Source organism: Pipistrellus hanaki, assembly GCF_964339955.1.
Source record: "Pipistrellus hanaki genome assembly, chromosome: 3".
Taxonomy (NCBI): domain Eukaryota; kingdom Metazoa; phylum Chordata; class Mammalia; order Chiroptera; family Vespertilionidae; genus Pipistrellus; species Pipistrellus hanaki.
In genome coordinates, this window is record NC_140505.1 from 149,824,943 (window position 1) to 149,838,931 (window position 13,989).

A 13,989-nucleotide genomic window follows, 5' to 3' on the forward strand; every position below is an offset into this window, starting at 1 on the left:
CGTGTGCTAACTCCAGTATGTGAAAGAAGTGGCACGCCAGGCCAGGTGGGTGGGGAATGGATAAACTGGTAACTAACAGCTGATGCTTGCACCGTGGAATAGCCATGTGCGAAATTATGTGACTGTCCCCACCTCAAACCATTCATAAAATCCATTCCTGGCAGATCAATCTAAATGTTAAAAGCAAAGTCTGTACCTAATATTATGTTTTAATTTAATGATGATCTTAATACTTTGATGAATATCACTACTGCTTCTGGAATAGTGAAAATTCTTGCAAGAATACCATTTTATATGTAACTTTTCCATTTAACACCATTTAAATGACATTTAACTTTATAACTTATCTGGGGGAGGTTGTTTTTTTCTCTTAAAAAAAGCATTTCCATCTATAGCAGTGGTTCTTAGAAACCTTTCTAATGCCACAACCTTTAGTACAGTTCCTCATGTTGTAGTGACCTCAACCATAAATTATTTTCGTTGCTGCTTCATAACTGTAATTTTGCTACTGTTATGAATCGTAATGTAAATATCTGTGTTTTCTGATGGTCTTAGGCTGTACAGCAGTGGTTCACAGATTGAGAACTGCTAGCAGGGTCGCCTAAATAATGGGTCTTTCCTTCCAAGATGCAATCCTAGAGTTTGACTTGTATGTTTCAGACCATCTCAGAAATTTTTACTACTCTCTGATTACTTGGTAAAGAGGACTGAAGGTATGTCAGTGACAAAAGTTAGGTGAAGAAAACTTCTTGTTGTCACATGGGTGAAGATTGGATATAATATTGAAATGTTTATGGGTGAATTTCTGTCTTTGCTTCAAAATGATTCATTGGTTAGTGACAGGGGCATGGGCAGGGATTTTAGATGAAATAATAATGTTGGATGGTAATTGTTGCAGCTGAGAGATGGGCACATGGGGAACTTCTGTGTATTCTCTCTACTTTTATGTGTGTTTGTGATTTTTTTTTTTAAATAAAAAAGCTTTAAAAATTGATGCTCTCCTTTTCAATTGGGGAGGTTCCTTGAGAGAATTAAGCCCTAATGCGCTAATGCATTCAGTGTGAGTAATGAATTAACTTCTCTTGTGTGCATATAGAATGGTTTTAATTATGAGCCACTCTTGGGAGACTTGAGAAAGTAAGTAGTTGTGTGTATGTTTTAATATTTTATGGTTCCTAGTGAGGAATGTTGGCCAAGAAAGGCTGGCTGAGAGTATAGAATTGTATGATTGTACAACATTGTACTGTTTTGTAATTTGATGTTTCTTTGCCTTTTAAATAGAAGTTTTGTACCTCAGTTTTTGAACATGGTCAAAATACCGTGTTGTTAATATGTTAACTTTGTACTAAAACTGTTTGATACGGTGGTTTTCTTTTCAATTAGGTATGGTCTGAAAGTACAGCCCGTCGAGAGGATGCACCTGGCTGTAGTTGCCTGTGGTGAACGACTGGAAGAAACCATAACCATGTTGAAGTCAGCGATCATTTTCAGCATCAAACCTCTTCAGTTCCATATTTTTGCTGAAGATCAACTACATGATAGTTTCAAAGGCATAGTAAGTATCTGAGACTTAAGTTTATAGAGCTAAATATTTAATGGCGTACTGCTTGGTGGGGAGCCTTTTTTTTCTGCCAAGGCCCATTGGATATTTATAACATCATTCGTGGGCCGTGTAAAATTATCAGCTTTAAAATTAGCCTGCTATATTTGGTCAAACATTTAATTAACTCACCCCTAATGCCTTGGCAGGGCCAGATCCAAGGTTTCCTGGGACTTGTATGGCACCAGGGCTGGATGTTCCCCACCCCTGCTTTAAAGCAGCAACCGTTTCTCACGTTGAGATGACACGTCCCTACATTGCGGGTTTAACCCCTGGTTGGGGCATGTAAAAGGGGCAACCGATTGGTGTTTCTGCCTCTTTTCCTTCGTCTCTCTAAAATCAGTTAAACATATCTTTGGGTGAGGATTTAAAAAAAAAATTACTTGTAAACAGTCATTCAAAAAGAGAACATTTTTAGCTTGTTACATAAACTACTTAGTGCCCCCTCCTTATAAACTGTGAATGTAGGAAATTTGAGTCAACAATTTTGTTGAAGTTACAGTGATAGGTAATAAACCTGCAGAATTTAAAACAATACAGTGTCTTGCAATGCATTCAGGATGCTAAAGAGTAAACTTGTTCATTTTAGATTTTTAGGTCTGTTTTGCCTTTTGTAATCTTTTTTTTTTTTTTTTAGAAGTTGGCATTGGATATGTACTTATCAGAACATTTTATTATCAGGAATATCTGCATATTAAAAGCACATAAATAGATACTTTCTAATTAATTTAATATTGGTCTGACTTTGTAAATATATTATCTATATTAATAAAAGGGTAATATGCTAATTACACCAGGCATATTCTGGATGATCTTCCAGACAAAGCCATGGTGGCAGGGCCGAGGCAGAGGCGGTTAGGGGTGATCAGGCTGGCAGGGGAGAGCAGTTAGGGGGATCAGGCCTGCAGGGGAGAGCAGTGAGGGGGATCAGGCCTGCAGGGGAGAGCAGTGAGGGGGATCAGGCCAGCAAGGGAGAGCAGTGCAGGGGTCCTCAAACTTTTTAAAGTGGGGGCCAGATCATGGTCCCTCAGAGAGCTGGAGGGCCGGACTATATGAACTACTAATCCCTACTGTAACACCTTGGCTGCGCTCACTGCCCAAAAAACCTGGCGGGCAGGATCAGACTCCCCTGGGGGCTGCATGTGGCCCGCGGGCGTAGTTTGAAGACCCCTGAGTTAGGGGATCAGGCCAGCAGGCAGGTGAGCAGTTGGGAGCCAGTGGTCCCAGATTGCGAGATGGATGTCCAACTGCCAGTTTAGGCCCGGATATCCCCCGAAGGGGTCTCAGATTGGAGAGGATGCAGGCTAGGCTGAGAGACACCCCCTCCCATGCATGAATTTCGTTCACCAGGCCTGTAGTATGATATAATAGAAAATGATGCAATAAAATTAGTGCTTCATTTTTCTCAGTTTAATTTGTTTAGAGATTGAGAAGATTTATATATCAGGTGAAGTTGAAGGAGATCAGCAATTTATAAGGCTCTTTCAACTTTCTGATTTTGTGATTGATTTCCTTATAACTTTTATTGTGCCTCAGATCTTTGTGGTGGATTCTCTCTAGCATATTATTATTATTTAAAATTCTGAATGAAAAAAAAAATGGTGAGAAAGAAGACTCTTTGTCTTAACTGTGTCGAACATAAAATGTGTAATATCTTAGTTTTTAGTTTTTAAAAAATAATCTGTTGGTATATAATCTTACAGAGAAAATTGAAAGTGAAAAAATAATTAAACTGAGTTCTTATTTCTATATTTTTCAGCTCGACCGCTGGTCATTTTTACAAACATTTAATTATTCATTATACCCAATAAGTTTTCCGAGTGAGAATGCAATGGAGTGGAAAAAGCTGTTTAAACCATGTGCTTCCCAGAGATTGTTCTTGCCAGTAAGTTTTTTCCCCAGTGTTTTGTTTGTTTTTTGACTCTTGCCTTTACAACCATGAATTAATGAAGAGTTGGCGTTTAAATCATTAAACACACACACACACATACACACACACACACACACACACACACACACACAGTATGACTTTTCCTTTGAACAAAAACAAGAAATAAAAAACATTTCCATAGAAACCTGTTAAAATGAAAACTGAACCAGTAAATAATTTCTATTGAAACACTATTTCTTGCATTTTAATTTATTCAGTGCTCTAAACTGTTATATTTCTAAGAAGAAATCGAGGTCCTCTGTTGCCAGTAGAAATGCAATGGTAGTGTCACCTTCTGTCTTATACCAAGTCAGTTTACCTTTTCTAACTAATATTTTGACACAAACACAATTTAAGGCTTGTGAACTCACAGGGAGATGGGAACCATTTATTCAGGGGGCTGTTTTTTGGTAATGTTGTCTGGCGATAAACCCTGATGATAAATTTTTAAATCTAAAATATTCAGATTTTAATAGATTGATGCTTTATTTTTCTAAGTGATAAACTTCTTTTACTGAGTTTGTCTTCTTTTAATGGATGAAAAGAACTAATGTAGGCTCTGTCAACTTCTTCCACAAAAAATACTTAATGTGGTTATTATTTAACCTTATGTCTGAATTTGGAGTTTTATGCAGTCTTCCTAGTCTGCAACAATCCAGTAATCTGTAAACACACATTGTATCGTGGTACAGAACAGAATGTTGATATAAAAACAGTTGCCCTCATTTTTGACTCCACAGTAGAGAGGCAGACAGACCTACAGACACATGTACACATACTCTTTTAATTGGGGGTTTTATTCAGGCACTCCAGTCAACCATCAGATTTTTTTCAGCCTGATACTAAACCAGCTGGTGGCAGGAATTGCGTCTTTTCAACCTCCTAGCTGCTCATTAAGGTAATTGCTTAATTTTAGCTCTAGGAGGAGGTAGTATCTTTGAAAAGGAGCAGAATGAAGATCAAGCTCTTATTTCATTATATTCTTAACTAAAAAGGTTTAGCTTAACGTAATTATTGAGTCTTACTGATACACTAGATAGGCAATAAATTTAAATTTGTAGGAGAAAGATTCTAAAATTCATGGGTAAGGCAGAAATAAAAAACAAAAATTGCCTTTGAAAATCCCTGTAGAAGATATGTTGGAGATTTAACATTTCTCAGGAAGTAGCAGCATAGCTGATCTGTCTTGCAAGACAAATCTTGTTTTTACTCTTACTAAGTATGTGCACATTTTCTTTGATTTGTTAGCGGACAGTAAGCACAGAAATAAGAGCATGAACTTAAGCTAAGTGGTCTGGGTTTCAATTTTGGCTCTACAGTTTGCTAGTTGAAACCAAAATGATGTAAAGGTGCCAGCCATTAGTGTTGCAGGCCAAGGGAACAAATTTATATATTTTTAAAATATATATATATTTTTATTGATTTCAGAGAGGAAGGGAGAAAGATAGAGAGATAGAAACATCAATGATGAGAGAGGACCATTGATTGGCTGCCTCCTACACGCCCCCTACTGGGGATCGAGCCCACAACCTAAGCATGTGCCCTTGGCCAGGATAGAATCTAGGACCCTTCAGTCCACAGGTGGATGCTCTAACCACTGAGCAAAACTAGCTAGGGCCATATCTTTATTTATATTGGTTTATTTCTATATTTATATCAAGAAATTAAGATTTGAGATAGAAATTCACTTAAGTTTATGTTCTTTAATTAAGATTTTTCCCTAATCTCTGAGCATATCCTTTTTATTTTATTCTTATTGTTAGTTTTCTTATTTGTTTTGATAGTGTTTCTTTTTTAAAAGTTAATATAAAGATTAGCATAGTATCTTTAACACGCTGTTGCAAAGAATGACTGATCGAGGAAAAATTGCTGTAAAAGTTAATGTAAATTAGCTTATCTCTTAAGTTCTTCTTTGATAATTAAATCTTTTATATTTTATACTAAATAAATAGAATTATAGTTAACGATTCAAATATCTCTCCTTATAGTTAATCCTGAAAGAAGTTGACTCACTATTGTATGTCGACACTGATATCCTTTTTTTACGGCCCGTTGATGACATTTGGTCTTTACTCAAGAAATTTAATTCCACACAAATTGCTGCAATGGCACCAGAACATGAAGAGCCTCGAATAGGATGGTATAATCGCTTTGCCAGACATCCATACTATGGAAAAACTGGAGTGAACTCTGGAGTTATGTTGATGAACATGACTAGAATAAGAAGGAAGTATTTCAAGGTAAATCCCTGATAATAGGTAGTTGGTTATTTTCCCGCTGAAGTGTTTGGTTTCCTATTTAATTTTGCTTTGTTGAAAACTACATTGAACTATTCAGAATATTTCCATTTATCTAAAATATTTGAAGAAATGCGTGTTCTTAGTATTCTGTTTATTAGAGCATTGTTCAAACGATGACATTACAGTGAAGTGAACTAATGCAAACATCACCTTTTTAGCAGCAGTCGTTCTATAGTTGTGCAGCCATAGAATACTTGAATTTAAAGTGTGAGACATCTTGGGGGATCACAGAGTTGCAGTTAAGAGCTTAAGACTCTGGTGCATGCTGGCTTGATTCAAACGCTAGAATCTTGGGTAAGTTTTCTCATCTATGGGGTTTAGTTTCTTCATCTGTGAAATGAGGATGGCAAGGTAACCCATTACCTATATCATAGGCTTTTGTGAGGATGAAATTAGAACAGTGGCTAACACATAGTAAGTGTACAGAGTATGCCACAAAGTAAGCACTTAAATGTCAGCTAAAAACCGTGACCTCTGTAACACCCATATAGACTTACTGTTTATAGACTTACTTTACATCTAGTTAGGGCAGAAGTAAACATAAGAGATATTAAGTCATACCTGATATGAGTATATGGGTGTTTTATATGTATATTTGTCAGATCTTTTTCTTATGGCTTCTGGTGGAACAGAAAATTTACATCATTATTTAATTCTCCTTTCTACGTGTCTGATTTAAACCTCCCTCTTATTCTGGGTATAGGCAGCAGTGATACTTGTAGCCACCCTTCTGCCACATCCTGACATTTCAGTCTTAGGACAGACAGTTTATATCCATCATTTTGTAAATCTAGTACTAGTAAATCTAGGTCTTCTTCTTCTTCTTCTTCTTCTTCTTCTTCTTCCTTTTTTTTTTTTTTTTTTTTTTTTTAATAAATCTTTTTCATTTTCTGAACCTTTCTGAAATCTTGATTTCATTTTACCTTTGTCTCTCACAATTGAATGAATGAATGAGGCTGGTGTGATCTTTGTTCTTGCTTAAAAGTGAACATCTTTCTTTAGTTACCCAATTTGTTAATATATCTTGAATTTTAAAATTATACCTACCATAAATTTTTCTAAATAAGATTTCAAACTATGAGTTTTCTTACTTTTCTATGCATAGTAATATTATACCAGAAGATGGTGCTGTAAGATTATCTGCTAAGGAATAATGTGACTTCTCAGTACCCTTCATTTGAAATTCACAGAACTATGAGAAACTCAGTGTTGCAAAGAACCTTAGTGATAATTTAGTGTAACACCACTATTCAGTTTTTTAAAAATTTCAAAATACAGCTATATAGTTCAAATCTATGATCATTTTTTACTTATTTAAATGTCATTCTTAAATACTTTAACAGTTTCTCCCACTCCCCTTTTATTTTTGTCTATGGCATGTTCTAAACCAGCTGGGCATGTAGATATGGAAGTTGAAGTAATTGCTAAATTTTCAAACTTTAGCTTTCTTTTGTGTGTTAATGACTACTTAATGAAGAAAAATATGAGTCATTGTACATTAATTTAGTAGGCACAGTTTGCTTCATACCTACTGTCTCTATGTTCCAAATAACCCTACTCTTGCTCAGTGAGAACAATACAAATTTGCTTTGTTTTCAAATATTATTACATTTATGGTTGCTGGATGCTTCTACAAAATTCATTGAGTTTTTAATTCCTTTTTTATAATCTTACTTTGTTTTCTGGGTTGCTTTCTAGGCTCTATCTGTAGCAAACATTACCTTGATTTTTCCTGGCACAGGTCTTAAATTTTAGAGCTCTGAATTTTTTGTAATAACTTTACAAACTGTTTCATACAGATCGGTGAGTGCTACCCCATAATTCTTACCTGCATGAAAAGAGAACACTTACTGTGAGGTAGATATGATGGTGGTTTTTACATATTTGAAAGATGTATGTGACAGGGACTCGTGGACCCCATTGCACTAATAAAGAGGATTTTTATTTTTTTTTATTTTATTTTATTTTTTTTTTAAATATATTTTATTGATTTTTTTTTTTACAGAGAGGAAGGGAGAGAGATAGAGAGCTAGAAACGTCGATGAGAGAGAAACATCGACCAGCTGCCTCTTGCACACCCCCTACCGGGGATGTACCCGCAACCAACGTACATGCCCTTGACCGGAATCGAACCCGGGACTTTTCAGTCCCCAAGCCGACACTCTATCCATTGAGCCAAACCGGTCTCGGCGGATTTTTATTGTAATACACACACACACACACACACACACACACACACACACTATACCTTATGAGAACAGAATATCAATGAACATCTTACCAAAAGGGATAGAACTTTTCAGAGATTAGTGGAGTAACTAATTTGATGAGTTTCAGTTTCTAGCATTGCTGAAATATAATATGAATAGCCACCTGTCAGTTTTATATTATAAGGTAGACTTTTAATGGTAATGAACCTATGTATTTTCAAAAGCATACATAATTCTAAAAGAGAAAATAATTGATTTTAATATAATACATGTGTATTTTGGTAGTAGATTTGCTAAATTTAATAAATTAAAACTATGAGGTTGGTAAAAGTAGGTCTATAGTTGTTTGTATGGAAAATACTGTGATAATTGGTAAATAATAATACAAGAATAAACTTGTTTTACATACAACTGTAAACCTTTTTGCCAACTATTTTTTAAATTACAAAACTAAATTTTTTAAAATGTATCTTTTATTGATTTTAAAGAGGAGGAGGAAGAGGAATAGAGATAGAAACATCAATGAGAGTGATCAATTGGTTGTTTTCTGCACGTGCCCTACTGGGGATCAAGCCAGCAACCCATGCATGTGCCCTGACCTGGGAATCTAACCATGACCTCCTGGTTCATGGGTTGATGCTTAGCCACTGAGCCACGCTGGCTGGGCTCAATCATGTTTATAAAAATTGAAACAATTCATAGTATGCAGAGTCAAAACAAGTTTCCCCTTTGCACATCGCTTTCCCCAGTTTTCTGTCTTTTTTTTAATTTTAATTTTATTGATTTTTTTATAGAGAGGAAGGGAGAGAGATAGAGTTAAAAACATCAATGAGAGAGAAACCTCCATCAGCAGCCTCCTGTACACTTCTTGCTGGGCATGTACTCGCAACCAAGGTACATGCTCCTGGTTGGAATCAAACCTGGGACCTTTCAGTCTGCAGGCCGATGCTGTATCAACTGAGCCAAACTTGCCAGGGCCCCAATTTCATTTCTTTGCCAAAATGACAAACTTTGCAATGTACCATATTCTTCAGACTTTTTTAAAAAACGGAATTTGAAACTGATACACGTTTATATTAACACTTACATATAGGGTCCTATTCTATATCTTCACTTTGCTTTTTTTAGTAAAGATATAATTGCTTTTTCTCAGTACATGCAGTCACATTTATTTTTAATGTGAGTGTAGTATTGTAGAGAACGGTTGATAGGGTTTTATTATTTGTATGTACTAGTATGAACTTGAAATTATATGGCTGAAAAATAACTCATATCTTTTCCTTTGTGTTTTTTTGACACTGCTACTAGTGTGGATAAAAATCTTCTTATAATTTTTAGTCATTTCTTTTTCCTCCTTTGTAATGGCTATTTGTCCATATCCTTACGCAATTTTTCTAATTCTGTTGACTTGATTTCTCATTGTTTTTCATTGGTTGTCTTGAATATTCTAGTTATGTCATCAGCAAATAATATTAGTGTTGTTGTTTCTTGTCCAATATTTTTCTAGTGGGATTTTTAAGTCATAAAGGTTTTTCCCCTCTTTGATCTTCACTCTACCCTCCAAGACTCCACTGGGCCTTGTAGTATATCTTTCATCGCTTTTTCTTTGAATAGATGTGTGTGTGTGTGTGTGTGTGTGTGTGTGTGTGTGTGTGTGTGTGTGTTTAAATCTATCTATCGGTATTTGAATAGATTGAACCCAGTGAAGAGTTGAACATGGCCTGGTACAATGGGCCCACCAGTCCCTGCCTATTGAAGGTGTTGCTGGTCTTTATCCTTGTGCAGTTTATATTTTTCTTTTCAAATCCTAAGAATATTGTGTTAACCTGCTCAGTGACTTATTTCACAGTAATTTTTTCAATAAAGTATTTTCTTATTTCCTTAAGTAAAATTAGTTTTGGTCATTTTCCAGATTAATTTGGGAGGGACTTTAGATTCCTTTATTACTGTGATTACTACATTCTGACAAATTTCACACAAAGCTAAACAATTTGAGCAAATCACATTTAGTTTAAATGTTTTGGCTTTTTTCCCCCAGGAATTCTAGCTTTTTCTTTCGCTTTCTTCAAGGATAGATTGTTTATACCTCCACCAAGTTTATATATATCCTAGAATAGCCTACAACAATGTTTTTCAAATTTTGGAGAAGAATCAAATTTTTTTTCAACTTGCAATCTGTCATGAGCCAATATTTTTCTAAAAATGATGTAAATAAGCCTGGCTGGTGTTGCTCAGTGGTTGAGTGTTGACCAAAGAACCAGGAGGTCATGGTTCAATTCCCAGTCAGGTCATATGCCTGTGTTGCAGGCTCGATTCCCAGTAGGGGGCGTGCAGGAGGCAGCTTGTGATTCTCTCATCATTGATGTTTCTATCTCCTTCTCTCTCTTTCTGAAATCAATAAAAACATGTTTTAAAAAATTATATAAATAAATTAACAAATATAAGATTAAATTGATATAATTCTGTTAAATTCTATAAAAGTTTCTAAACCTCACTTTTAATATTTGTACTTAGTCTTATAGAGGTCATAAAAAATTCATTGATTGGCATGATGCAAACTGCACTTAGAGAAATACTGGGTTAATTCTGGAGAGTTTAAGAGAGTCACAGAAGTATAAGAAGCTTACTATTCAACTCCATCCCTTCACATTCCAGATTCTGTGGTCCAGAGCCCTCTTTCAATTTTGTTGCTTCCTCAGGTATTTGACTTCATCTTATCTAATAAAAGAGTAGTATGCAAATTGACCATCACTCCAGCACACAAGATGGCCAACCCCATGTGGACACAAGATGGCTGCCAGGGGAGGACAGTTGGGGGTGACCAGGCCTGCAGGGGAGGACAGTTGCAGGGGGAACCCAGGCCTGCAGGAGAGGGCAGTTGGGGGCGACCAGGCCTGCAGGGAAGGGCACTTAGGGGTAATTGGGCCAGCAGGGGAGCAGTTAGGTGGTGATCATGCTGGCAGGCAGAAGCGGTTAGGAGCAATCAGGCAGGCAGGCAGGTGAGCAGTTGGGAGCCAGCAGTCCTGGATTGTGAGAGGGATGTCTGACTTTCCGTTTAGACCCGGTCCCAGATTGGAGAGGATGCAGGCTGGGCTGAGGCAAACAACCCCCCTCACTTCTTCCCCCCGATCACGAATTTCATACACCAGGCTTCTAGTGTTTTAAAATAATGAGCTATGAGGCTGAAAGGCAACTGATGAAGTTCAGTATCTATTTTTGATATCAATTTTGAATGATCTCTCTGAAATGCCAGTTACAAAAGATTAGCAATCAGTCTAAGAATAATAGTGATCATGGCAACAACAGTAATAGCTAACTGCATGTGTGTGCCATGTGTCAGGTACTATTCCAGGTATTTTTTAATTATATAGTAACAGGTTAATCCTCAACAACTCTATGACATAGACATAGACAGAGGTACTTTGTCTAGACATATGGCATAGGTACTAAAGTGGTCTGCATTTTCAGATGAGGTTTCAGACAGACCATTGCCTGCTTTCTCTTTCCATCTCCTTCCCAGCTTTCTTATTCTCAATTCTACATGCAGCTTCAGATAGCTTCTTTGTTATCTTTCCCGCTCCAGCTGGGCAGCCTTACTCACATGAAGGCTTACATTGGCATCACTGGGTTTTGTAACAAAAGAAGTTGCTATTTCTTCCTGATCTGTAATGATTGCTAAGGGGAGAATGGGGAACTGTCATCATGCCACCCTTTTGAGCCTGGAAGCTTAAGGACCTTTTTACTGTGTTTACCAACAGAATGACATGACAACTGTGCGGATGCGATGGGGAGACATACTGATGCCATTGCTCAAGAAATACAAACTGAATATCACGTGGGGTGATCAAGATCTGTTGAATATCATATTTTTTCATAACCCAGGTAATCATTTAATTTCTATAATCCTTTGCATTTGTAAAAAAAAAAAATACAGGAATTATTTAGTCAAAATGAAATGTATTTATTTGATTTTGGCTTTATATTAATAACTATTACTATTTATGTTAAAGACAGAGTAAAACTTTTCTTGAATGTTGATTTAGTCGGAGATCTAAAAGCCAAATGTATTTTTTACTATTTTAAATTTTATTTTGTAAGGACTGTAGTTTTAAACTAAAATTTTTGCAAAATGTTAATTCTGTGGGATTAGGGCTATTTACTTAATTGTTTTGTCTTTCTTCACGTAGAAAGTCTTTTTGTTTTTCCGTGCCAATGGAATTATCGACCAGATCATTGTATATATGGAAGCAATTGCCAAGAAGCAGAGGAAGAAGGAATCTTTATTCTTCATGGAAACAGAGGTGTTTACCATGATGATAAGCAGCCAGCCTTTAGAGCTATTTATGAAGCTCTGAGAAATGTAAGCATTTTAAAATGTTTTTATGTGGAAATACTTGCAAGCTTATGGAGAACTTGCAATAATAATAATACAAAAAATTTCTATATCCTTTACTGAAGAATATGGATATGCTGTTAATATTTTACCCCATTTGCTTTATCATTGGTTCTCTTTATACATACATTGTTTGTTTTCTGAATAATGTGCTTTTGTCCCTAAAAACTTACGTGTGTTTTCACTTAGAACAAGGATATTTTCTTATTACCAACAGACAGGACAGATGTCAAACTCAGGAAATAAAATATTGATACAATACTTTAATCTATCATCCATGAGCTTTACTCTTCTTTGATCTAGAACAGGTTTTCAATCTTTTTTTGTCTATTATGGTATTGGTATTTTGGGAGGAATAGAGCCCCTTAATTACATTATTAGAATGTTCTTCATGTTGGCTTGCCTGATGTTTCTTTGTGATTAGATTCAGAGTATGCCCTCCTGGTCAGAATACTATTTAAGTGGAGTTGTGTTCTTTTCAGGGTGTCATATTCAGTCACCTCTGTCTGCTTGCCTCTTATTGGTGACGTTGATTTTAACTCAGTCAAAATGTTGTTCAGTTTATGCACTGTATAGTTATTTGTCCTCTTGAAAGCAGTTTTTGGGGAGACTCTGTAAAATCATGTAAATACCCTACTCATCAAAATGTCCATAGTAATTTAGTAGCCATTGTTGGTTTTTGCTCAAACCAGTCTTTTTATTTTTATTTTTTTTAAACAGTCAAGAAGAACTGTTATTTTTTTAAAAGTATATTTTATTGATTTTTTTTACAGAGAGGAAGGGAGAGGGATAGAGAGTTAGAAACTGAGCCAAATCAGTTAGGGCTAAAGTAACTTTATTGATACACATTTTATATACCACAAAGTTCATCCATTTAAAGTATATAATTAATTGGCCAAAACCGGTTTGGCTCAGTGGATAGAGCATCAGCCTGTGGACTGAAAGGTCCCAGGTTAGATTCCGGTCAAGGGCATGTACCTTGGTTGCGGGCACATCCCCAGTAGGGGGTGTGCAGGAGGCAGCTGATGGATGATTCTCTCTCATCGATGTTTCTAACTCTCTCTCCCTCTCTCTTCCTCTCTGTGAAAAATCAATAAAATATATTTAAAAAAATAAAGTATATAATTAATTCAATCATTTTTTGCATGTTTGCAAAGTCTTTATTTACCATCTCCCTGACAATAGTAAGTTCTTTGTATATTAGGGATATTAGTACTTAATCTGTGATTTCTGTTGTAAATATTTCCTCCCAATTTACTTCTTTTGTGACATTTTTTGCTGTTCAGTTTGTTTTAATTTTGTTTAATCATGTTTAATAACCTCTTTGTAAAAAGTCAAAATAAGATAGCCTTTTCCTTACTATACTTAAGTTATAGAAATATTTATCTATGTATTTTATTTATTAAATTTAGTCCTTTGCTTAGTTTGGAATTTAGTCTTTTGAATTAGGTAAAGAATGGATTGCATTTGATCTTTTTCCAAATGGCAGTCTTGTCCAAATACCATTTATTTAAAAGTCTATCTTTTTTGTTTGTTTGTTAGTCTTCACTGAAAAA

At 35.7% G+C, this 13,989-nt stretch overlaps 1 protein-coding gene across 1 annotated transcript in view; it reads left to right on the forward strand.

Moving 5' to 3' along the window:
- The window catches only part of GXYLT1 (glucoside xylosyltransferase 1), a 40,534-nt gene that overhangs the window by 17,501 nt on the left and 9,044 nt on the right, over positions 1-13,989 (forward strand). The window contains 5 exon segments of the mRNA XM_084876671.1: positions 1,384-1,555; positions 3,360-3,485; positions 5,519-5,770; positions 11,799-11,922; positions 12,228-12,400. Of these exon segments, the coding sequence (XP_084732797.1) occupies positions 1,384-1,555; positions 3,360-3,485; positions 5,519-5,770; positions 11,799-11,922; positions 12,228-12,400 (847 nt within the window).